Source organism: Gymnoscopelus braueri, assembly GCF_963280865.1.
Source record: "Gymnoscopelus braueri genome assembly, chromosome: 11".
Taxonomy (NCBI): domain Eukaryota; kingdom Metazoa; phylum Chordata; class Actinopteri; order Myctophiformes; family Myctophidae; genus Gymnoscopelus; species Gymnoscopelus braueri.
Window position 1 is genome coordinate 5,402,391 of NC_137613.1, and position 23,409 is coordinate 5,425,799.

Here is a 23,409-nt window from a genome sequence, read left to right on the forward strand (position 1 = left end):
GTTTTTTTTGTACACTCGCAACTCTTTAGATTTGCAGTTTTTTTGCCCTTCTAATTTTTATTACAAAAAAAAAAAAAAAGAAGTCATGCCTAAAGTTCTAGCAGACGTTTTTGCAGGTGTTGAAAATATAGATATATATATACGCGCGTCTTTTTGTTTTGTTTGTTTTGTTTCTTGTTATGTTGAGCAGAGGTTCCTTGCTTGATTGTGTTTTTAGTTGTAGTTGTTGTCATTGTCTTAAGTTAAAAGCCGTCTTGATATAATGTTTGTCCTGTAGGAGGCGCTCCCATACTAACTGCAGCGGGCTGACAGACAGCAGCCCCCCATAAGCCTTTCAGTAAAAAGCGCTCGGGGGGCTGTCTCATCCAGCTCTGGGATACAGATACAGATACAGGGGCTCACACAGCCTTGGGCCCCCCTTCTTCTTCTACTACTTCTTCTTCTCCACGTGCCAAAGCTCTTCAGTGTTTGTCTAGTTGACACCCGCCCCCCTCCCCCTCCCTCCGTGTGGCATATCCATCCAGCCTTCAGGACGGGTGCTTTAAAGAGAGTCTAGTCAAAAGTCAAGTCTTAAGTTTCTGGTCCTAAAGTCCACCCCGGGATGCTTTCCTTCTACTTCCTGCGCCGCACCGCCGTTTTGATCTTACGTCCCGAGATGTTTTGCTGCTGTCCGGCAGGGGAGGCCGTGAAGGAGGACTTAGTCGCCCTGAAAAAAAGATAAAACGTCTCTTATTATTATCATCATCTTCAACATCAACGGCTGAATTTGAATGAAGACGCATGAAACCACAGGCTGAATTTGTAGTTCATTTTCCAGTTCAGGTTAAAAGCTACAGCAGATTAAAAACATGGCCGACTAGTGAGCAACACAGCTGAACCAAACGCATAAAATAATGGGCGTGTTAGATTTTCATAGGTGTGTCCAGAGCCAAGGGAATGTGCAGCGTGATGAGACAGTATTGACACTAAGAGTCGTGAAAATTAAGGTTGGGCCCTAACTGGGCCCGGCCCGGCCCGAACAATTACCATACTTTTAGGCCCGAAAACCTGACTAACACAAAAAGGTGCTCAATGTCCTCAAAGTCACACATCCAACAAGCTTTGAACTGAACAGATTGGACCTTCCGTTCCAGAGATAATGGCCAGAACATCTTGAAAACGGCCACTTACACCGATTTTCGAGCTTTTCGGGCTAGGAAGGTCGGACGTCGACAAACTAGATACCTGACCTGAGTAAAGTTCACTTTGAGCTGCATCCAACACACTGCCATTTCCGTCAGCCTTAAGGTCATTACACACCGGCGATTATGCGAATATACGCAAAATTCGGACTTGTTCCGAATAAATAAAAGACGTTTTCGCTTCGCTTTTTCACTTTGTGGAAGCTTGCATTGACTTTATAGGGTAGGATAGGCCGCTAGGAGCAGTTGAAATGACTTTTTTGTTTTTCTCTTCTCTTCATAAAGGTCGCAGCCTGACATGTTTTACCCTGCTGTAGTTTCTAACCTTAAAGTGGAAAACAAACTACAAAATGATGTACAAATGGAACCAAATGGACCCGTTCCATTCATACACTCGGAGTTTCTATTCATTTTCATAAAAAGAAAACCTTTAACAATTTAGACAAACCCATGTCATGGTGTGTGTGTGTGTGGGGGTGCTTTACTATGCATTTACATTGCCTAACGTAACTTACCCCATATTGAAAGCAGGGGGCTGAGCAAAGCTGAAGCCTCCTGGTGCAGGTGGTTGAGGTGTGATGGAGGGGGAGGCGGTGGGGGCCGCGGACCCTGCTGGCCCTCCTCCGAAAGCAAAAACTCCCGCTGTGCTGTTGGAGGAGGACGCTCCGAACGCACTGGCTCCTCCAAATGCAAAGCCTCCACCTGATACAAGAGAGAACACCTTCAGTTTTACACCTGATACAAGAGAGAACACCTTCAGTTTTACACCTGATACAAGAGAGAACACTTCAGTTTTACACCTGATACAAGAGAGAACACTTCAGTTTTACACCTGATACAAGAGAGAACAATTCAGTTTTACACCTGATACAAGAGAGAACACTTCAGTTTTACACCTGATACAAGAGAGAACACCTTCAGTTTTACCCCTGATACAAGAGAGAACACCTTCAGTTTTACACCTGATACAAGAGAGAACACTTCAGTTTTACACCTGATACAAGAGAGAACACCTTCAGTTTTACACCTGATACAAGAGAGAACACTTCAGTTTTACACCTGATACAAGAGAGAACACCTTCAGTTTTACACCTGATACAAGAGAGAACACTTCAGTTTTACACCTGATACAAGAGAGAACACCTTCAGTTTTACACCTGATACAAGAGAGAACACTTCAGTTTTACACCTGATACAAGAGAGAACACCTTCAGTTTTACACCTGATACAAGAGAGAACACCTTCATTTTTACATTGGGGTTTTGGATCATTCATAAATTCAAACTTTTTGTAACAAACAAAAAGGTATTATAAATATTCACTTTTAGATCGGTAACCGGAACACTCGCCCCAAAACACACTCGCCCCAATCTTTCCTGCAGACCACTCGCCCCTAGGTTAAGGTTAGGAATAAGGCTAGGTTTAGGCATAGTTTTACTGAGGTTAATGTTAGGCATAAGGTTAGGTATAGACATAGTTTTACTGAGGTTAATGTTAGGCATAAGGTTAGGTATAGACATAGTTTTACTGAAGTTACGTTTAGGAATAAGGTTAGGTTTAGACATAGTTTTACTGAGGTTACGTTTAGGAATATCTGGTGGCGACCGTTCCGAGGTTGCCGGATTTGACCCGGGGCGAGTGTGTTTTGGGGCGAGCATTCTCGTATTCTTTTGATCAATATTCACACATCAACCACAATTGATATAAGTGAAAAGAAAAAACAATCTGCAAGCTCGCACCACGTTTTGAGTTTGTAAAGCGGATATTTTTTTTAGAAAGCTATAACTCAGGAAAACACACCCTTAAAACTCTAACTAAATCATTATGAAATCCAACAGTTTCTTTATTATGAAATCCAACAGGAAACTGATCCTTTAAGAGAGGATCTGGCCCCACAGTGGTGGAACGAACTTCCCACTGATGTCAGGACAGCAGAGTCACTGCCCATCTTTCGCCGCAGGCTGAAAACCCACCTCTTCAGGAAACACTACCCTTCCTCTTTGCCTGGCCTACTTGTTGTTAACTAGTTGTACGAACGCTTGTTTTATTGGATCTTGTTTATTCGATACACTTATTTGTTTTAGCTCTTGCTCATTTGATTTTCCTATTTTGTCCCATCAGTTAACTCTTTGACTGCCAGAGTATTTTCATAAAGTACTCCCCCAGTGCCAGCAATTTTCGTGTTTTTTTATTTTTATATTTTGAATTTTTCTCATGAAAATAATTTAAGGGGACATAATGTAAAGACCCAGCACAAATCCGCCACTAGAGTGCAGCACATGACTGCTTGATCAGGTCGTTGGGTCTCTCTCAGCCTTCTCGATAGATTAGACAGGGAAAAACATGAAAACGGAAGTGACGTCGTCCCAGATTGTTTTGATCGCCAAAATGCCGTCGTGATACACGACGGCGATGACTGATCGTCACCCAGACCATAGATTATAGAAGAGAAACTGTCCGTTTGTCCGTCATACCGTGTGAAAGACCGTTTATTTACCTATTTTGGACGAAAATGACTGGGGAAAAGAATCAAAAACCGGAAACGGAATCCAGGTCATGAAACCGGATGCAGATGTCCGTGAAGTAAGTGGAACTCGAGAATAACATTGAATATTAAGCAGCATAGCGCAATCAGAGATTAAACAATGAACGCGCGTCCAGCGCGTCGACGGCCAACTGGACAAAGTAGCACTTGACGCGTTATCGCGTCGTCCGCAGTCAAAGAGTTAATGAAAGTATGTAGCTGATATATTGCACTTTTACTGTAGCACTAGGTATACTCTTGGTTGCTTGTGAGAATGCACTTAATACTTCTGGTGATTAGTGGTTTCGTTCCCTACCTATGTTGAATGCACCTATTGTAAGTCGCTTTGGATAAAAGCTTCTGCTAAATGACTGTAACGTAATGTAATGAAACTCTAGTCAAACTGTTGGATGTCCCAAAAAGCCAAACCTACCCGGAGTGGAGTTCGCAGCCGCGCCGAACACAGGGGTGGAGTTGACCTGCTGCCCAAAGACAGGAGTTGCGTTGGGCTTGGCCCCGAAGGCCGGGGTCTGCGAGGCCCCGCCCGTGAACGGGGAAGGGGCCTGGGATTCGAATCCCGAGCCGAAGGAAGGGGCCTGGCTGGCCCCAAACCCGCCAGAGGGAGCCGGGCTAAACACGAACGGTGAGGGGCCTGCAGAGAAACAAAAAGAGAGAAGTCAGTTTCATTTATGTGTGTCACTAAAAGCCTGGTCTCTCAAGCCACACTATGTCCTCCACAGTCTTCCAATGGCACAGAGAGATTGTAATAATACTCCATAACCCATTAATACCTGGAACGCATCTGTGTCACTTTAGATTTCTTTGGCTATTCAAAAATAGTAGATCTACAAGCTCATAGCGCGGCACCGAGTGCCGCGCTACGAGCTTGCAGATCTGCTATTTTTGAAAAATCGCGAAAAAATATTTTTATATTTTTTTCAAAAAACTGTTAGGATTTAGATTTTTTTAAAGAATCGCCTCAGGTCTTAATGGGATAAGGGTTGAGAACAGGAGAGTGTTATCTGCTCTTTAGACGGGGCAGGATATTCCAATCCATATACCAATCACGACGCAGTGTTCGCATGACAAAAAAAATATCTTTAACCCTTTAAGCCCTGGAACGCATCTGTGTTATTTTTTTAATTTGAGCAAAAAAGCATTCTTTTACACTTTGGCTATTCAAAAATAGCAGATATACAAGCTCATAGCGCTATGAGCTTGTAGATCTGCTATTTTCGAAAAATCGAGAAAATTTGTGCAAATCTTTGAATCTATATTTTTTTAAAGCAAACGTTTGAAACTCAAATCTTTGCTTCTGGGGGTCCCTGGAACAACACATTTTGAGATGGGGGTCCGCGGCCAAATACATATCATTTTGGGGGTCCTTGACATGAAAAAGTTTGAGAACCACTGATATAGAAACATACGTTTTTTTCAGAATACTGTTGGAATTTTTAAGACATTTCTAGAATCGGCTTCAGGTCTTAATGGGTTAACATACACGTTTTAATTTCCATTTCTGCTAAGCAAATAGCTAGTAAGGCTTTGTCCAAATTTGTTCCAGTATGTTCCAATTATTTATGCAACTGCACAGGTGGAACACTAGTGGGGGAAGGCAGGACTTCCACTTTATTTTCCTCTCATTTTCACAGTAGTACAACGTTTGGTGGAAGCATTTAAAAGTTGTGGGAGAAGCAACACGTCTGCCTTGAGAGAGACTAGTCAAAGCCAGTTGAACAGTTTCATCACACACAAAAATCTGAGGCAAAGGATGGCAACTTCAGTGTTCTTGGTCTTTTAGACCAAGAACACCTTGAGAACACTTTGAACCCCACTTTGAGAACCAGGGGTTCTCAAAGTGGGGTCCGGGGACCCCCAGGGGTCCTTAAGGGAGTTCCAGGGGATACCCAGCAAAATGATAGATAGTTAGGAACCAAATTGACCCTTTTGGGTCTGTAACTCAGAGTGTTCAAATTTGAACCCTCTCAGAGTTAAGTTAACATAGATTTTACAATATAAATTGGGGTCCCAGTGATAGAAATGCCATTACATGGGGGTCCGTAGCTTAATGCATGTCAAACTGGGGGTCCTAGAAATGTAAATACTGGCATATCTTTTCAAATGGGGGTCCGCGGGCTAATAAGTGTCAATTTGGGGGTCCTTGACCTGACAAAAGGTTTGAAAAAGCCACTGTTTTAAGACTGAGACGCAGACCTGAGGATGAGGCAGCAGAGGGCGCCGTCGTTCCAAAAGAGAAGGAGGGAGCGGGACCAGCTCCGAACACAAAGGGCTGGGAGGGGGTGGAGCTCAGGGAGGAGGAGGCTGACGGAGCCGCCAGCGCTGCCGCCGCCGCCGCCGGGTTCTGACTCTCCTGACTTCCTCCGAAGAGAAAGCCTTTGGCCGGCGGACCGTCGCCGGCCGAGGAGGAGGAGGAGGAGGATGACGAGGCAGCCTGGCCGAAGACGAAGCTGGGGGCCGGGGCGGTGGTGCTGACGGTGGTGCTGCCGAACAGACTGGGTACCGGGGCCGCTGTGGTGGTGATGCTGCCAAAGAGACTGGGGGTCGGGGCCGCCACTGTGGTGGTGGTGGTGCTGCCAAACATACTGGGGGTCGGGGCCGCTGTGGTAGTAGTGATGCTGCCAAAGAGACTGGGGGTCGGGGCCGCCACTGTGGTGGTGGTGGTGCTGCCAAACATACTGGGTGCCGGGGCAGCAGTGGTGGTGCTGCTGCTGCCAAACATACTGGGTGCCGGGGCAGCAGTGGTGGTGCTGCTGCTGCCAAAGAGACTGGGTACCGGGGCCGCTGTGGTGGTGGTGGTGCTGCCGAACATACTGGGTGCCGGGGCCGCTGTGGTAGTGATGCTGCCAAACAGACTGGGGGTCGGGGCAGCAGCAGTGGTGGTAGTGATGCTGCCAAAGAGACTGGGGGTCGGAGCAGCAGCAGTGGTGGTGGTGGTGCTGCCGAACAGACTGGGTGCAGGGGCGGCAGTGGTGGTGGTGGTGCCCATGAAGGAGAACGCTGGCTTTGGAGCCGCAGCAGCAGCAGCAGCATCTTTGGGAGAAGAAAACAAGTGTCAGAGCTTTATGAGTTGAGCTGAAACCTGGAATGTGATGGTGATTAATAAAAAAAGTGAGTGGTGCCTTTGATGAGTTAATTTCATTAAAGGTTCTATGACATTCATTTTCACTTTTTTTTTATTTTTCATGTTTTTTGGGGGGTTTTATGACCTCAATTACACCCAAAAAATCTGAACTTTGAACATTCAGTGGATTTTCTGTGGTCTGGGGTTTTCTGAATAATTAGGCTGAAAAGTAATCTGAGCTTGGCCCTTCGACAGTGAGGTCACAGCCGATTAATCCCGCCCACTCTCCTCCTCGCCCCTCCCCTCCCCTATCCTTTCCTTTGGGGGGGGGGGGGGCGGAGCAGAGGCAATGATTGACAGGCAAAATCCCTCACCAGCGACACCCGCAGGCAAAGATTTCTTTTTTCATTGCAGTTGAAAAGGCTTTAGAAATGTGAGAGAAAAACACCTGCCATGGATCAATGGAGTGGAATTTTTGTTAAAACTTTCTATACACGTTTGAAGGACCATGACAAAGACTTTTAATGTGTGGTAAAACTGAACGTCATGAAACCTTTAAGCTATGTGAACTAGAGGAACGATGTTAAATCCCTGTCCGTTCATTTCAAGGCTGCTCAACAGCAACACAGAGGGGAAGGGGCTTAAGCAATTACAGCCCGTCCCTATTGGCCGTCTAAGTGCACCTAGCAAGTTTGGGAAGTTTAGCATGCTGGGAACTTGGCTGTTTAAAGCCCAGCCAATAGGAACACAGAGGGGGGGGCGGAGCAATGGTGCGCCTGTGGCACCCAGGGGCCCCTGGCGAGCCCCCTGGGTGCCACACGTGGTCCCTGGTGTGGCTATTGTGATAGCAGACCCCTGACCAGTGTTGGTGGCAAGTTTGGTGCGGATCGGAGCAACGGTGCGTCTCGCAGGTCCGCATGTTACGCGTGCGTGTGTGTGTGCACAGGTGCACGCGACTGAGCCAGCGTGTGTGTGTGTGTGTGTGTGTGCATGTCTTTAAGTGGCGCATGTGTTGCACGTTTGTGTTTTATTAGAGTAACTGGTTGCATCTTTTTGTTGCAATCAGCTGCAATATATATTTTATATATATATATATATATATATATATATATATATATATATATATATATATATATATATATATATATATATATATATATATATATATATATATATATATATATATATATATATATATATATATATATATATCCTTTGTATATTTAAGTTATTTGTCATATCTGGCCTGTGCAATTTTTGGTTTCGAAGCCTAAAAAGGCAAACATGATTTCTTAGATTTCTTCTAAGTTCAACGGCCAAACACACAATTAAATCGTTAATCGCAATTATTTGAGTGACAATTAACGGTCAACTTAAATGATGGCGACAGCCCTACCTGTGGCACTCTGTCCGAAGGCAAACGAGGGCTTGGGGAGTTCCGGGGCAGCAGGGTCTTTGCTCTTGTCCGCCGGGTTGCCGAAGCTGAACGCGGGCGCAGGCTGTTCTTTGGGAGGGTCCGGCTTACCGAAAGAGAAGCCCCCCCCTAAAGCGCCGGGAGCCGCCGGCGTGGCGTCGGCCTCTTTGCCAGCGGCGCTGAACGCGAAGCTGGGAGCCGCCGACGCGGCGGCGCCGCCGCCGACGTCCTTCTTTTCCCCCGGGTTCCCGAAGGTAAACGAGGGAGCGGCGGGCTCTTTTTCCGAGGATAACGACCCAAAGGTGGAGCCCCCCAGTGGGGCGGTGGTGGTGGTGGTGGTAAGTAGATCGGACTCGCCAATGCCGACAGCCGCTGACGAGGCGTCGCTTGACGACGCGACGTCGCCGTTCTTCTCCTGAGAGGCGGCGGGCGTGTCATCAGAGGCCGTCGCTTTCTCCTCGGGTTTTGACAGTCCAAAAACTGGCGCTCCGGCGCCGAACGCGATCCCGCCGCTCGCTCCGAACTTAAACCCGGAGCCCACCGCCGCGGGCTCCGAACTCTTGTCTTCGTTGGGGGCGGCGGTGACCCCGAATTTAAAGCCCTCGCCGGAGCCGCCGAATTTGAACCCTGACGAGCCGCTACCGTCCGTGTTGGTCTCCGACGAGGAGGAGGAGGAGCCTCCTCCGAAGGCCGCGCCGAATTTGAATCCGCCGCCTGCCGCTGCGGACGAAGACGATGAGGAGGAGGAGTTATCTGAGGGGGCGGCCCCAAACTTGAAGCCGGAGGAGGAGGTAGAGTCCGAGGAGGAGGAACCAAACTTGAAGCCTCCCGAAGCGGAGCCAGACGTGCCGAACGTAGACGAACCAAAGGCTGCAACGAGACGGAGACAAAAACAACATGTTAACTGACTGGCTATGATGGGAGACTACAGATTCTTTAAAGTCTTACTGTGTAACATTAATTTTCGTCTTTTTGGCCCCCCCCAACCCCAAAGAATAGGACTGGTGTTCCCTGTGAATTATGAGAGCAATTGCAGTGGTGGATAAAACAATGGCATTTCACATCTGCTGCCCCAGAATGAGTTGCATCAGTGAGAACTTCTTCCCTTGGGAGCGAATGACAACACACGCCACAAGCCTTCCCCACATCACCCCAGGGAGTGCACAGCACACGCCACAAGCTTCCCCCACAGCGTTCAGGCATCCATTCACATCCCATTCAAACAGTATAACATAAATCAACACGGCAATTGGTACATTTATTGTGTTTCCCTTTTGGCTCTGGGCCCCTGTAAATAACCTTTTTCATACTTTTATATCACCTTACATTTGTCATATACATAAAAAAAAGTACATGAATCTTTCCCCCCTAAGATACACTTGAACCCCAGCATCTCTTTTCTGGGGGGGAACATTTTGTAAATTTGTCCTGGCCGCTGTACCTTTGGGCTCCACCGTGGCTCCTGGTTTGGGCGACTGGCAGGCGACGCACAGAGTGTCTTTGTCCTTGTTCTGCACACAGCAGACGTCACAGTCCCAGCATCCCTCTGGCTTCTTAAACTTGTCCCCGAAGCCCAGCAGAGGAGCGCCCCCACCGGCCGACGGGGCCGATGACGATGGCGGCGCAGTGGAGGCTCCTGTCGGGTTTAAGACAAAAACAAAACATTTAGAGCTCCTCTTTTGAATTATTATGTCAACACACTGAAGTGAAAAAATTATTTTGCACAAAAAAACAGAAAATAGCATCTACAAACTCACATCACATTGTGAAATTTACAACGCATTGCAAGATAGTATTTTGGATTTTCTTTTGTAAAACTTGAATAAAATAGTCACCTGTCCCCTGTCCCCATTTTATGAAAATGATGTAACTATTAACACATTGGGTGCCAGAGGTTTATTCAAATATTATACGTTCAGTGCCTGCTATTCTTCCATCCACTTACGTTGATACGTTTCGTGCTGTAGAAGCCCCGACGCGGAAGTGCATGTAAACAAAGCGTGCGTGCGAGACGGCGGAGGGTCCCGACTAACGCCTGGAACAATAATATTTCTAACGCGATCCTCCATTGCAGAGTGATCGCCGATCGAAAAGGGCTCGCTTCCACCACGTTAAAAAGAACTGGAGATATTAAGCTTTTAGTCAAGGAGATAACAATTGGAAAGGCCGACCGGAAGGATTTTTGTCATGGCTCCACATCAGGCCTCTCCTTCTCAGAAACTCCTTGGATGATCCCAAAGTTTCGTTAGAGCGCCCCACGTGGGCCCCACGTATAAAAATAAAATTGGGTCAAAAACGGTCCGGACCGTTTTCGGCACTCCTCGTTTGGATTCTCAAAAACGGTCCGGACCGTTTTCGGCACCCGATGTGTAAACCCATTAACACTTTACCTGCCAATCACGAGTATAACCGTTGATGAAAAATACACCCGTTTACTGCCAAAAAAATCCATCCACGAGTATAACCGTTTAAAAAAAAAAAAAAAAAAAGGGTTTTTTTTTTTTTGTGTCTTTTTTTTTTCAATTTATCCACACAGAACCAGAGATATCACGATCCAAAGATTTCTAGCTCCATTCACTCCTTGGTTAACTTATTACTTTAAAATCCTGTATCTCGGCTCCTGTGTAAAAAAAAATAAAACACTGGCACTGGGGGAAGTAAAATAAAAAAAACCCTCTGGCAGGGAATGTGTTAAGACCGATAATGCATCTGTGTAACCAGTTAAACCATTATTTTATACTATGACTATTCAAAAATAGCAGATATACAAGCTCATAGCGTGGCTAAGAGCTTGTATATCTGCTATTTTTTTGAAAAATCGTAAATATTTGTGCAAATCTTTGAATATATATATATATATATATTTTTTTTTAAAGCCGACATTTGTAACTCAAATCTTTGCTTTTGTGGGGGGGGGGGGGGTCCCTGGGACAAAATATTTTACACATGTTCGCTTTGAAAAATATATATATTTAAAGTTTGCAAAAATTTACGTTTTTTACAAAAAAATTGCAGATCTACAAGATCTACTCGCTTGTATATCTGCTATTTTTGAATAGCCCAAAGACATCTAAAATGACAGATACGTTCCCAGATTGAACGGATTAAAGTGATTACTTCTGATTAGTTGATGCAACCCAAAAGCTATTTTCTTTAAATCTAGATTTTATTTTTTCTTCCAAAAACTGTTAAAGGTAGGGTAAGTGATATTTTTTGGTTAAAACAAAAAGTAATTTGTTAAAAGGTTAAAATACTATATTCTGATAGTAATCATTGCTATAGAGTGTTTGTTCAGTAACAGATGTCTCCCTGTCTCTCCAGCTCTTTAATAAACAGAAAATACATTTTTCGGTAGGTGTCAAAATCTCAGCCAATCAGGAGAAAGTACCCATTTTTAAGCTTAATTTGTAAGTGTTCCAGTTAAAAATGTGTCTGCTCATTTCTTAGTGTCATCACTTCCAATTTCACTTGTTTAATCTATATCCTGATTGAGTTCTCTGTCCTGGTTGGATAAAATTGGAAATGAAACTTAAAAAAAAAAAAAAAAAAACTACAAAATGCATTTTCTGTTTTATAAAGAGCTGGAGAGACATGGAGACTCTTTATATGGACAGGACACTCTATAGTAACGAGCACTATCAGAACATAGACCCATTTTGCAATTATTTGAATAATTGCAAATCACTTACCCTACCTTTAAGAAAAATCGACAATCAATGAACAGCAGCACAGTAACAGTGACTCTTCCCCTCTCTCCATTACCTGGTTTGGGGCTCATACAGGCCACGCACTTGGCGTCCAGCCCCTGGTTGTCCAGCATGCACGTGTCGCACTGCCACGCGCCCTCCGCTTTCTTGAACTTGTCCCCGAATCCCGCTAGCGGGGCGGCGAACGCCGCAGTCTTAACCCCCGCCGTAAAGGTGGAGGAGGACAGAGTCAGTGAGGGCTGCTTCACCCCGCTGGTCCCGCCGGTGCCCGGCTTGGCCGTCTCACAGGCCACACACTTGCCCGCCTCGGGTTTGTTCTGAACCAGACACGTGTCGCAGTCCCAGGTCCCCGCTGGGGGCGCGGCGAACAGAGTGCCGGCGAAACCCGCCGGCTTACCGTCCGCCGGTTTGGACGAGGACGAGCCGGGCCGCAGCGAGGTGCACGCCACGCATTTGCTGTCCGAGGGTTTGTTCTGCACCAAGCAGACGTCACAGTCCCACGTGCCCGCCGCCGGAGCCTTGAACAGGTCACCGAACCCTGCAGAAGAAGAGGTGGTGGAGGACGAAGAGGGGGCTTTGGAGTCTGTGGAGGAGGTCTGCTGGGGAGCAGCGGCAGCAGCATCAGGACCAGGAGAACGCCGAGCTACAGGGGAGGAGGAGGAGGGGGAGGCGAAACCTACATGGAGAGGGAGAGAGACACAACGAGAAGAGGGTTCAAGACAAAAAAAGACATAGATCTTCAATCCTATGAATATCCCTAGGGCATGGGCAAAAATATCCATGTTAAATCGATGTCGTGATAGGAGATTAGATATCGCCTGAGATTTTGGATATCGTAATATCGCGAGTTGTCTTTTCCTGGTTTTAAGACTGGGAAAGTGTGTCATTTTTAGCTCAGCACTCGTCTAAAAATGAAACTGATGCGTTCCCAGTCTTAACTCTCTCACTGCCAGACTCATTTCTGTCTGCGTTTGCCCACTGCCAGCCATTTTTAGATTCTCTTACCTTTTTCAAGTAGTCACAGAATATTTATCTCCAGTATGATCGATCCCCTGATGGCTGCTAATCACTGAGGGTTTCACTGTGTGGTTTCACAAATGTCAACGAGGTCCTCGCGACCTCGTTGACATTAATTGTCCGCCTTTGAAAATAACATGTCTGGACCATAAATACATGTCTCAGTGTCTTGTTATACGTCGTTCTTGGCAGTAAGAGAGTTAATTTAACCCATTAAGACCTGAGGCCGCGTCTAAAAAATTCAAAATCCTAAAATATTTTGGGGAAAAAATATAAAAAAATATTTTTCACGATTTTTCAAAAATAGCAGATCTGCAAGCTCGTAGCGTGGCACTCGGTGCCGCGCTATGAGCTTGTAGATCTGCTATTTTTGAATAGCCAGAGAAATCTAAAGTGACACAGATGCGTTCCAGGTGTTAATGGGTTAATCACGTAAAGCCCTATTTTATATTTTCAAACTTTAACAAAAAAAAAAAAGGGTGAAAAAGTTTCAAAACAGCGGTGAAAACAGCAGACCTACACACTACACAGACCTATGCAAGCTCACAATGCCACCATGTTGATCTGCTATAAGTTTGATATCATTGTCACAATACGATATCAAGGTATTAGGTCAAAAACCTTGTGATATTAGATGTTGTCCATACGGCCCCCAGAGCCCTATGAATATTGTTCAACATCAAACATTGTTATTGGTTCTTACCAGGGGCTTTGAGGAGGTCCAGCACACTGCCCTGCTTCAGGGTCTTGGCTGGTTTGAACGGCCCCTCAAACTCCTCCTCTGTGCTATTGCTTGTGGTCGACTTCACTGTGTGGGGGAACGACAAACAAGTTGTTAGCCGAGCCAGGACCGTCACAATTATTACATAAATCGTGACTTTGTGACGCGTTGTAAGCTATTTACAGGGTTCCCACACATTTTTAACCCATTAAAGGAGAATTTTGGACTAAAGTTTTCATAGAAAAGGTAAGAAAACTTTAGTCCAAAATTCTCCTTTAAAGGGGAAATCCACCCATTTTCAATATTTAACTATGTCATTAATATAGCATAAAGGAGTTGTGTGGAAATAAGAAAAAAATTAAAAAAAAATTAACATTGCAAAAAAATGTAACATTGCAAAAAAATTAACATTGCAAATTACACTGTGATGACTCATCATGGTGTAATTTGCAATGTTAATTTTTTTTTTTCTTATTTCCACACAACTCCTTTATGCTATATTAATGACATAGTTAAATATTGAAAATGGGTGGATTTCCCCTTTAAGACCTGAGGCCGCTTCTAAACATTTTCAAAATCCTAAAAAAAAAAAAACGGAAAAAATATGCAAAACATTTTTTTCACGATTTTAAAAAAATAGCAGATCTTCAAGTTCATATGAGCTTGTATATCTGCTATTTTTGAATAGCCAAAGAAATCTAAAGTGACACAGATGCGTTCCAGGTATTAATGGGTTAACAATGAATTTTCAAAACTTTTCCATAACTTTTCCAAAGTATTTTTACCCCATTTCCAGGACAATAGCAATCATACGAGGCAATAATCAAACCAGTGTGCCATCAATGCCCCAAGACAGACTCGAGCAAAGGTGTCACGTGACAAAAATAGCAGATCTACAAGCTAACAACGCATCAAGTAACACTTGCATTTTACCACATTTTACCCATCTTTCACGTAATGTTAGACATTAAACAATGTATTTTGTTGCCGTCGGGCAGAAACCTCTCATCTCCGTAGTTTAACTTTTTGTTTTTTTTGTAAATCATACAGCGTCACACAAAAGCATCAAAAGTAGCAGATCTACAAGCTCAAAACTCTGAGCTTGTAGATCTGCTACTTCTGCCATTTTAGAATTTGAATCCTGAAAAATAACAGTTTTGAACATTTCCGACCGACAGAGACGATAGCCAAAGATTTTCCAAAACATTTGATTAATTCCAAACCTTTTCCAGGCCGGGGAAAACTGTTTTTCTAATTTAGAAATATTTCCAGGAATTTCTTGACCGTGGGAACCCTGTATTTCTGCTATTTTCAAATGTATAAAATGATTAAATATGTCAATAATGTCTTTGTATATTTAAGTTATTTGTAACATCTGCCCTGTGCAATTTTTGATTAGGAAGCCTAAAAAGGCAAACAGAAATGTATTTTTTTATTCATACGTTCCAATTATGTTCAATGGCCAAACACACAATTAAAATCGTTAATCGCAATTATTTCAGTGACAATTAAACTTTAAATTTGTAATGGTGACAGTCCTAAAGCTGAGCCCGGTTTCTCTCAACACCGCGACCACATTACAGCGTGTCAAGTGAACCTCGGGAGGCGACGAAAAACCCCACCTGCTGCCGTGATGGGACTTGCCAGCTGTCCATTCGACATGGAGAGATCCATCTTTGCTACGGGTGCACTGAAGGTAAATCCAGCCTGGAGGGACGACACGGGAACAACACGGCCATTAGCAGAGTGATATGTCGGTTGAGCTCTGAACAACATCTTTACTGATGTACAAGTAAAGCAGTGGTGGAAAAAGTAGTCAGATATTTTACTTAAGTAAAAGTATCAATACTGCAATATAGAAATACTCCGTTACAAGTAAAAGTCCGTAATTAAAAATGTGCTTGAGTTAAAATACAAAAGTATTGGTATCAAAAGGTCCTTAAAGTACCAAAAGTAAAAGTACTAAAATGTTTGAAAATAGCAGATCTACAAGCTCACAACGCGTCGCGATGCGACGCGTTGTGAGCTTGTAGATCGGCTATTTTCAAATAGCCTAGGTATAAAATAGGGCTAAAGTGGTTAATGTATGTTTTATAATATAATAATTGCTAATTGCAAAGTAACTAGTAACTAAAGTTTTGAAATAATTGTAGTGGAGTAAAAGTACAATATTTGCCTGTGAGATGTAGTGGAGTAGAAGTAAAAGTACTGACAATTGGAAATACTCCAGTAAAGTAAAAATACCTCAAAATTGTACTTAAGTACAGTACTTGAGTAAATGTACTTAGTTACTTTACACCACTGAAGTAAAGCAGTGGTTTTCAACCTTTTTCGCGTCAAGGACGCCCCGAATTGACACATTTTAGCCCACGGACCCCCAATTTGAAAACACATGCCAGGGACTCAACCATTTAGATTTCTTGGGGGTCCCAATCTACACTGTATCATCATCATCATCATTAGTGTTCATTTAACTCTGAGAGTGTACAAATGGAACCAAATGGACCCGTTAGGGTCCATTTGGTTCCATTTGTACACTCTCAGAGTTACAGACACATAAGGGTCAATTTGGTTCCTAACTATTAATTTGGCCGGGGACCCCCTGGAACCCCATCGAGGACCACTGGTGGTCCCCGGACCACTGGTTTTGAGAACCACTGCAGTAAAGTACATGAGATGTGGAGCATTTGTGTGCTTGACTTACAGAAGGGGAAAAGGAAGAAGGGCTAGCAGCAGCGGTTGCCATGACGATAGGGGAGGCAAACGTAAACGGTAGGCAGGGGGGCGTCGAGGCTGCGGGGGGCTCCTGAAAAAAAAATAAAAAAAGGAAAAAAAAAATTGATGAGGTCCAATCACATCAAAATGCTGCTGCACATAGTGTAGTGTTACGGTGATAACAGGAGAACGGTGTGTGAACCAGACCTTCTCTGCAACCGGTTCCTTGGCAGCGGGTGTGAGAGGCCTGGCGGCGGCGAAGGGGGCCGGGCTGGAGTTGATGGAGGAGGTGGGGGGCGGAGGAGCGGTGGAGAAGCTGAACGTGGGCAAGCTGAAGGTGCTGATTGGAAGGGAGATGGCGGGCAGATCCAGTACCTCCATCACCTGAGGATAAACCACAAAACAAAAATGTATCGATTCATTCACGTTAGAGTTCTCAAATTCTACCCGAACCCGACCCGTCCCGACCCGACCCGACGTTTTCGGGCCGAGCCGGGCCTCAAAAGTCTTCATAATAGATAAATACACATTTAGAACAGAATAATAACATTAAAAATATTAAAAAATATATATATATAAAAAAATAAAATCTTTTTTTTTTTTCCCTCTGGTTTTTTTCGGGTTTCGGGCCTAACATGATGGAAATAGTCGAGTTCGGGCCGAGCCTCGGGCCGGCCCAGTCGGGCCCAGTTAGGGCCGAGCCTTAATTTTCAGACCCGTTGAGAACTCTAATTCACGTCAATTCACTGATATAAACATAATAAATCACTTCTCGATTATTTGATTAATCGATGTTTGACCATTCTGGTGGCTGGTGTGTCATGGCAGACCTAGAGCCAGGTTGTGTTCAAGGCGTCTTCCTGTCAAACATTTTTAACTCAAATCTTTGCTTCTGGAGGTCTTCTAAATCCTAACAGTTTTTTGGAAAAAAACTTATGTTACTATAATATCAGTGGTTCTCAAACTTTGTCATGTCAAGCCCCCCCCCCCCCACACACACACACACTAAGCTTTGCCTTACATAACATAATTTATGGGGATATGCAAGCATGGCTCTCAAGTAGGGGTGTGCCGATACACTAATTTCACCAAACGATACGATACGATATTTGGCTCACAACTTCGATATGATTTCGATACGATACGCACTTTTTTTATTATGAAAAATATATGGGGAGAAAAAAAGCAAATGCAAACAAATAATTCTGTTTTTGCATTATTGAGATATGCGAACTTGTAGCTTTTCAGCTACAATAGCCGTTTTGAATCCAAATAGGGCAATAGTGCGACACCTGACCCGAAAAAAAAACATGTTGTCACCCTTTTCACCTCGGGGATGTTTGCATGCCTGATTATTATTGTAAAAAAAAAAAGAAGTTTTTTTTATTTTATTTTTTAACGATTTTCTTTCCCCAAAACGATACATATCGTCACGAAAACGTATCGCGATATATCGCGGGACGATATATCGGCACACCCCTACTCTCAAGGTAGTCTGGCATAACCAGACTAACTATTCCACAATCTCCGAATGCTATAGAGTCTGGAACTACACCTCCCGAAAGCAGAGAAAGCAAAGTGGTCATCCGTTAGTCTAGCCTGGTAAACACCCCCTCCCTCCGGAAATCTCATGCATTGCATTGCATTTGGTTTCAGGAAGGAGGGTCTGGGATTGCTCACAGAGTAAAGCTGCCCGAACCGCTGCGCATACGAACCAATCAGCGGCTGCTAGGGGCGGGATCATCCAATCACCTGCCTAGTAGCTTGAAAAAATGAAACTCCGTCTGTCATCGATTCTGCGCCCGGAGTCTCAGATGCAAGTACGCTGTGAAACAAAATGTGTGTCGCAAGCTTCTTCCATTTGACGGAGTGAGGTTACCGTTAGTCATCTCCGTTCACGAAAATACATTTTTAAATATCTTTACATTTAATTTTTGAATATCCATTTCTGATAAGCAGCAAGCTATATATGCTTCGATTGTTTTGATTTATAATAGGACAATTTTGCGTGACTTAACAGACGAAATGGAAGCGGGGAAAAGGAGTCGCATCCGCGTTATCCTAAGATCATTTTCAGAGCTTCCGCTGTGCCGGACTGTATGACAGAAGCATTTGAACAGGGAGGCAACAGTCTGGCTCATGAGACTACTCTCAAGGTAATGGCTATAAACAGCAAATTGTGGGTTTTGTGTTTGTTTTTAGTTTTAGTCTGTTCCCCATTAAATACGGGACCTGATGGCAAGACTTAAGCCCCCTTTCCACCGCAGCTTAAGCACCACACTACACCACACCACACCGCATCAAAATATCTACCTTTTCCATTACACAAAAGTACCCCCTCTCAAATCCACAGGTATGAGTAGCAGACTCCGGTCATTGACACTCATTTGTAATGTAAACATAGATGGAGGTCATTGCTTTTTGTCTAACAATGTAATGTAAATGAGTGGCCAACTGTCCTGTATACAAATGCAAATCACCTGTGCACGTGTGGGTGAACCATTTGGTTCGGTATGAACCAAATGGATCCTTATAACTGTGATTATAATACAATATAAATTATAATGTATTACAACTATGCTAATTATAATACACTATAATGCATTATAACTGATTATAATACAATATAAATTATTATAATTTATTACAACTATGATATTTAGAACACACTATAATAGATTACAACTGTGATCATAATACACTGTAAAGTAGTATAATGTTTTACATATGATAATTATAACACACTATAATAGATTACAACTGTGATCATAATACACTATAAAGTAATATAATGTTTTACAACTATGATAATCATAATACACTATAATAGATTATAACTGTGATTATAATACACTATAAATTATTATAATGTTTTACAACTATGATAATTATAACACACTAGAATAGATTTTAACTGTGATTATAATAATATATAAAGTATTATAATGTTTTACAACTATATCCTGTTCTAAATAAAAAGTCGGTGAGTGATCAGTCATTATGAAGTGTTTGGCCCCGCTTGGCCTAGCTCAGACCTACCCAGGACTGGGTACTTTTTAGGCACCAGTTTAGTACCACTTACACACCACTCTACCCACTTCATTGTAGTGGAAACCGAGGCACAAGTGGACGGTGTGGTGTGGGGTAGGGTGAGGCCATGCATATGGAAAGCCGCCTTAATAGATAGGTTAATCCTCAACTTCTTGTTTCATGTCAATCCTGTCGGAGCAGTTTTTGCTCGAGGCAGTTTGGGGATAGTCGCTCTGTAATTTGACTTATCTCTCAAAATATCTAGAGTACAAAAATAACACTGGCACGGTTAAAAGAGCCAAGAATTCTTAACTACCCTGCAGTCAGTGCATGTTAGATAACAATGTGTTTTCAGCCACATCCGGACACTTTCGGCAGAGCCAATGCACCGTTTTACTCTGCACAGAACAGGGTTTATGGTCTACAAGCTCCCAACACGTCACGTTGTGAGCTTGTGGATAAGGGTTATTTTTGTCAAATGTTTGCCCCCAGAACAGGGACGCTAGTATATGTTTTTGTTTTTTTTACCCATTAAGTCCGGGAACACATCTGTGTAACCACTTTAACCATTATCTTTATACTTTGGCTATTTAAAAATGGCAGATATACAAGCTCATAGCTTGTATATATCTGCGAGTGCCACGCTATTTTTGCTATTTTTGAAAAATCGTGAACATTTGTGCAAATCTTTGAATATATATATACATTTTTAAAGCGAACATTTTTAACTCGAATCTTTGCTTCTGTCCCTGGAACAACATATTTTGAGATGGGGGTCCGCGGCCAAATACATATAATTTTGGGGGTCCTTGACATGAAAAGGTTTGAGAACCACTGATTATAGCAAGATTTAGAAGACATTTGTAGAATCCCCAGAAGCAAAGATTTCAGTTACAATGTTTGCTTTAAAACATATATTCAAAGATTTGTACACATTTTCAACGATTTAAAAAAAATTAGCAGATCTACAAGCTCTTATGAGCTTGTACATGTGCTATTTTTGAATAGCCAAAGAAGTCTTAAAATGACACAGATGCGTTCCCGGTCTCAAAGGGTTTTAAACAGACGGACAGAGCCCTTACTTCTTCGTCCTCTGGGCGTTTGGAGGAGACCCGTGTGGACGTCCTCTCTCTCTTCATCTTGCCCCCTCCAGAGCCTGCGCTGCTGGCTGCGGGCGTGCTGGACATGGGGTAGGCAGGCCCGCTGGAGATGGTTGTGCTGCTGGAGACGAGGAGGAAGACAGGGACAGTCAGGCCACATTCTAATACATTTACACCCCAATCCCTGACTACTGGTACAGGTCATTTTCAAGTTATTTCTTTTGAGTATTTAAGTTATTTGCATGACAATCTTTAACAAAAATGGTGACACCCTCCAAACTATGGCTTTCCTTGCCATCGATGAGTTTGGACGAGTTTTTGTTTTCAGTGGTTTACCACTAGATGGCGCCGTTACCTTTACTATGATTGATGCTTTCAATGGCTGATGACGTCAGTAATTAAAAGCTCATTTACTTCCTGTTTATTTCCTGCAGTGAAATGGCCATATCTCTCCGTTCCTCCTGCTTTACGGCAAAACAAGCCACATTGAAACGGCCATAGCTCTTGAATGGAGGATCACGTCCGGACAGTTTTCTTTACTACGACACCCGCGTGCGTGTAATGAGCCGATCTCGGTGAGGAGAGGCGGTCACGGTTAATATTCCATGATTTTTTAAAAAGGTACAGTAAAAATCGCTGTTTTTGCTGGCAGCAGTGGTTCACTATTACTCTGGCAGTCAAAGAGTTAACCCATTAAGACCGGGGACGCATCTGCGTCTCATTTTAAGATTTCTTTGGGCTATTCAAAAATAGCAGATCTACAAGCTCATAGCGCGGCACCGAGTGCCGCGCTACGAGCTTGTAGATCTGCTATTTTTGAAAAATCGTGAAAAAATATTTTCCAGATTCTTTTCAAAAAACTGTTGAGATTTAGATTTTTTTTAAGAATGGCCTCAGGTCTTAATGGGTTAATGAAACATCCATTACCTTAGAGAAGGACCTGGGTCTGATTCAGGGATGACAGGTGATTGTCTTGAGGGCTGGAAGGAGAAAAAAAAAACCAAAACAAACAGTTGAAGGTGACATTCAGTCATATTTAACCACTTGAACCCTTGGCATCCATTTTCTGGGCATTTCTTAATAATAGGCAAACCATTCAGCTAAGATAGGCAAACATTCCACGAAAATAGCCGATCTACAAGCACACGCACAGCGTTGTGCACTTGTAGAGTGGCTATTTTCGCAGAAGAGATTTGCCATAGAGGGGGGCCAAGGAGGACCCCCGGTCAATGAAGAACCCGGGGGCCACAAGCGTCCCCCCACCTTCACTTAATGCGGCCCGCAGGTTAATAAATAATACTGATATATTATTGATTTCAGCTGTTACAATTCCAAAAGGTGCAAACATGAGTCATGACCCGCTTTAATTACTTCAGTCTATATTAGTAGCTTAATTACTAGTACTAAAATTCTATTGTCTTTTTTATGTCCAATGTATTTGTATTTAACCCATTAAGACCTGGAACTGTGTCATTTTTTGATTTGAGTTAAAAAGCATTATTTTACACTTTGGGCTATTCAAAAATAGCAGATATACAAGCTCATAGCGCGGCACCGAGTGCCGCGCTACGAGCTTGTAGATCTGCTATTTTTGAAAAATCTTGAAAATGTGTGCAAATCTTTGAATATATATATTTTTAAAGCGAACATTTTTAACTCAAATCTTTGCTTCTGGGGGGGTCCCTGGAACAAGATATTTTGATGGGGGTCGACGGCCAAATACATATAATTTTGGGGGTCCTTGACATGAAAAAGATTGAGCACCACTGATATAGAAACATACGTTTTTCAGAATACTGTTGAGATTTAGGGAGACATGTAGAATCGGCTTCAGGTCTCAATGGGTTAACCCATTAATACCTGGAACGCATCTGTGTCACTTTTAGATTTCTTTAGGCTATTCAAAAATAGCAGATATACAAGCTCATAGCGCGGCACCGAGTGCCGCGCTACGAGCTTGTAGATCTGCTATTTTTGAAAAATCGTGAAAAAAATGTTTTTTACATTTTTTTCCGAAAAACTGTTAGGATTTAAAAAATGTTTAGAAGCGGCCTCAGGTCTTAATGGGTTAAGAGGTGTCTGCCCGACAGTATATGCAACGTGGCCCTCTGGAGTGAGAGTAGGAAATATAGTGGCCCTCTCCATCATCAAAGTTGCATCAGCCCTGGTTTAAGTGGTTAATACAGGAGGTCCACATAAGAGTTGTACAGTAAAGGTAAGACCAATACGTACGGGTCTGACTGCGTCTCTGAGGGTCCTGTCCAGGGCGGGGGTCAGAGAAGGGGTCCTGCTGTCCAGGGCGATGATGATGCCCCCTCCGGTGGTCAGAGAGGGGGTGGTGGTCCTGTCCAGGGCGATGATGCCCCCGGGGGTCAGGGAGGGCCTGAAGGAGACGGAGCGGTTCCCAGACACCGAGGCCGCTGCTGGGATCAGCAGCTTCTGTACCGGAGGGAGAGGACTGGACTCCAGCTGGAGAGAGCGAGAGAGAGAGAGAGAGAGGTGGAACGTCAGTGGTGGAAAAAGTACTCACATTTCTTACTTAACCCTTTAACACATCCACCGCCAGAGGTTAATCTCATAATGTACTCACCAGTGCCAAGGTGTTTTTGTTGTTTTTTTGTTTTTTTCATGTCGCCATAGATCTTGTTAAAATCCTTAAGATTGAGCCGTGAACGGTCTGTTTACATCCGCGAGATCTCCCTGTATCTCCCAGTGAAGACCGCGTGTCAAACGGACTTCCATGACTGTAGTTAGAGCGGATTACGTTAAACAGTGAAATGCGAGGAGAAAAAACTACAGGAAGAGAATTGAGTTTCAGTTTCGTCTGTAGAATGGGAGCGGGCGTGATCGTCGAAACCGGATCCCAAATAATTCTATTTCCTGTCATCAAACCGGAAACGGAAGTGGATCAAAAAAAT

At 43.6% G+C, this 23,409-nt stretch overlaps 2 protein-coding genes across 4 annotated transcripts in view; both read right to left on the reverse strand.

Moving 5' to 3' along the window:
* The window catches only part of LOC308096099 (uncharacterized protein), a 108,559-nt gene that overhangs the window by 32,190 nt on the left and 52,960 nt on the right, over positions 1 to 23,409 (reverse strand). The window lies entirely within an intron of this gene.
* nup153 (nucleoporin 153) overlaps positions 1 to 23,409 on the reverse strand; it is a gene marked incomplete at its 5' end in the record, with an annotated part of 48,822 nt that overhangs the window by 597 nt on the left and 24,816 nt on the right. For 2 of the 3 annotated variants that reach the window (XM_080442208.1, XM_080442206.1), the window contains 14 exons: positions 1 to 706; positions 1,697 to 1,883; positions 4,139 to 4,357; positions 5,920 to 6,756; positions 8,184 to 9,071; positions 9,643 to 9,837; positions 11,964 to 12,584; positions 13,629 to 13,733; positions 15,269 to 15,353; positions 16,351 to 16,452; positions 16,569 to 16,745; positions 20,474 to 20,612; positions 21,419 to 21,471; positions 22,724 to 22,960. The exon at positions 1 to 706 is cut by the window's left edge and continues 597 nt beyond it. In XM_080442208.1, the coding sequence (XP_080298334.1) occupies positions 613 to 706; positions 1,697 to 1,883; positions 4,139 to 4,357; positions 5,920 to 6,756; positions 8,184 to 9,071; positions 9,643 to 9,837; positions 11,964 to 12,584; positions 13,629 to 13,733; positions 15,269 to 15,353; positions 16,351 to 16,452; positions 16,569 to 16,745; positions 20,474 to 20,612; positions 21,419 to 21,471; positions 22,724 to 22,960 (3,939 nt within the window). In that variant the 3' untranslated portion in view covers positions 1 to 612. The remainder of the gene's footprint in view (positions 707 to 1,696; positions 1,884 to 4,138; positions 4,358 to 5,919; positions 6,757 to 8,183; positions 9,072 to 9,642; positions 9,838 to 11,963; positions 12,585 to 13,628; positions 13,734 to 15,268; positions 15,354 to 16,350; positions 16,453 to 16,568; positions 16,746 to 20,473; positions 20,613 to 21,418; positions 21,472 to 22,723; positions 22,961 to 23,409) is intronic. The other variant, XM_080442207.1, reaches the window with a different exon arrangement.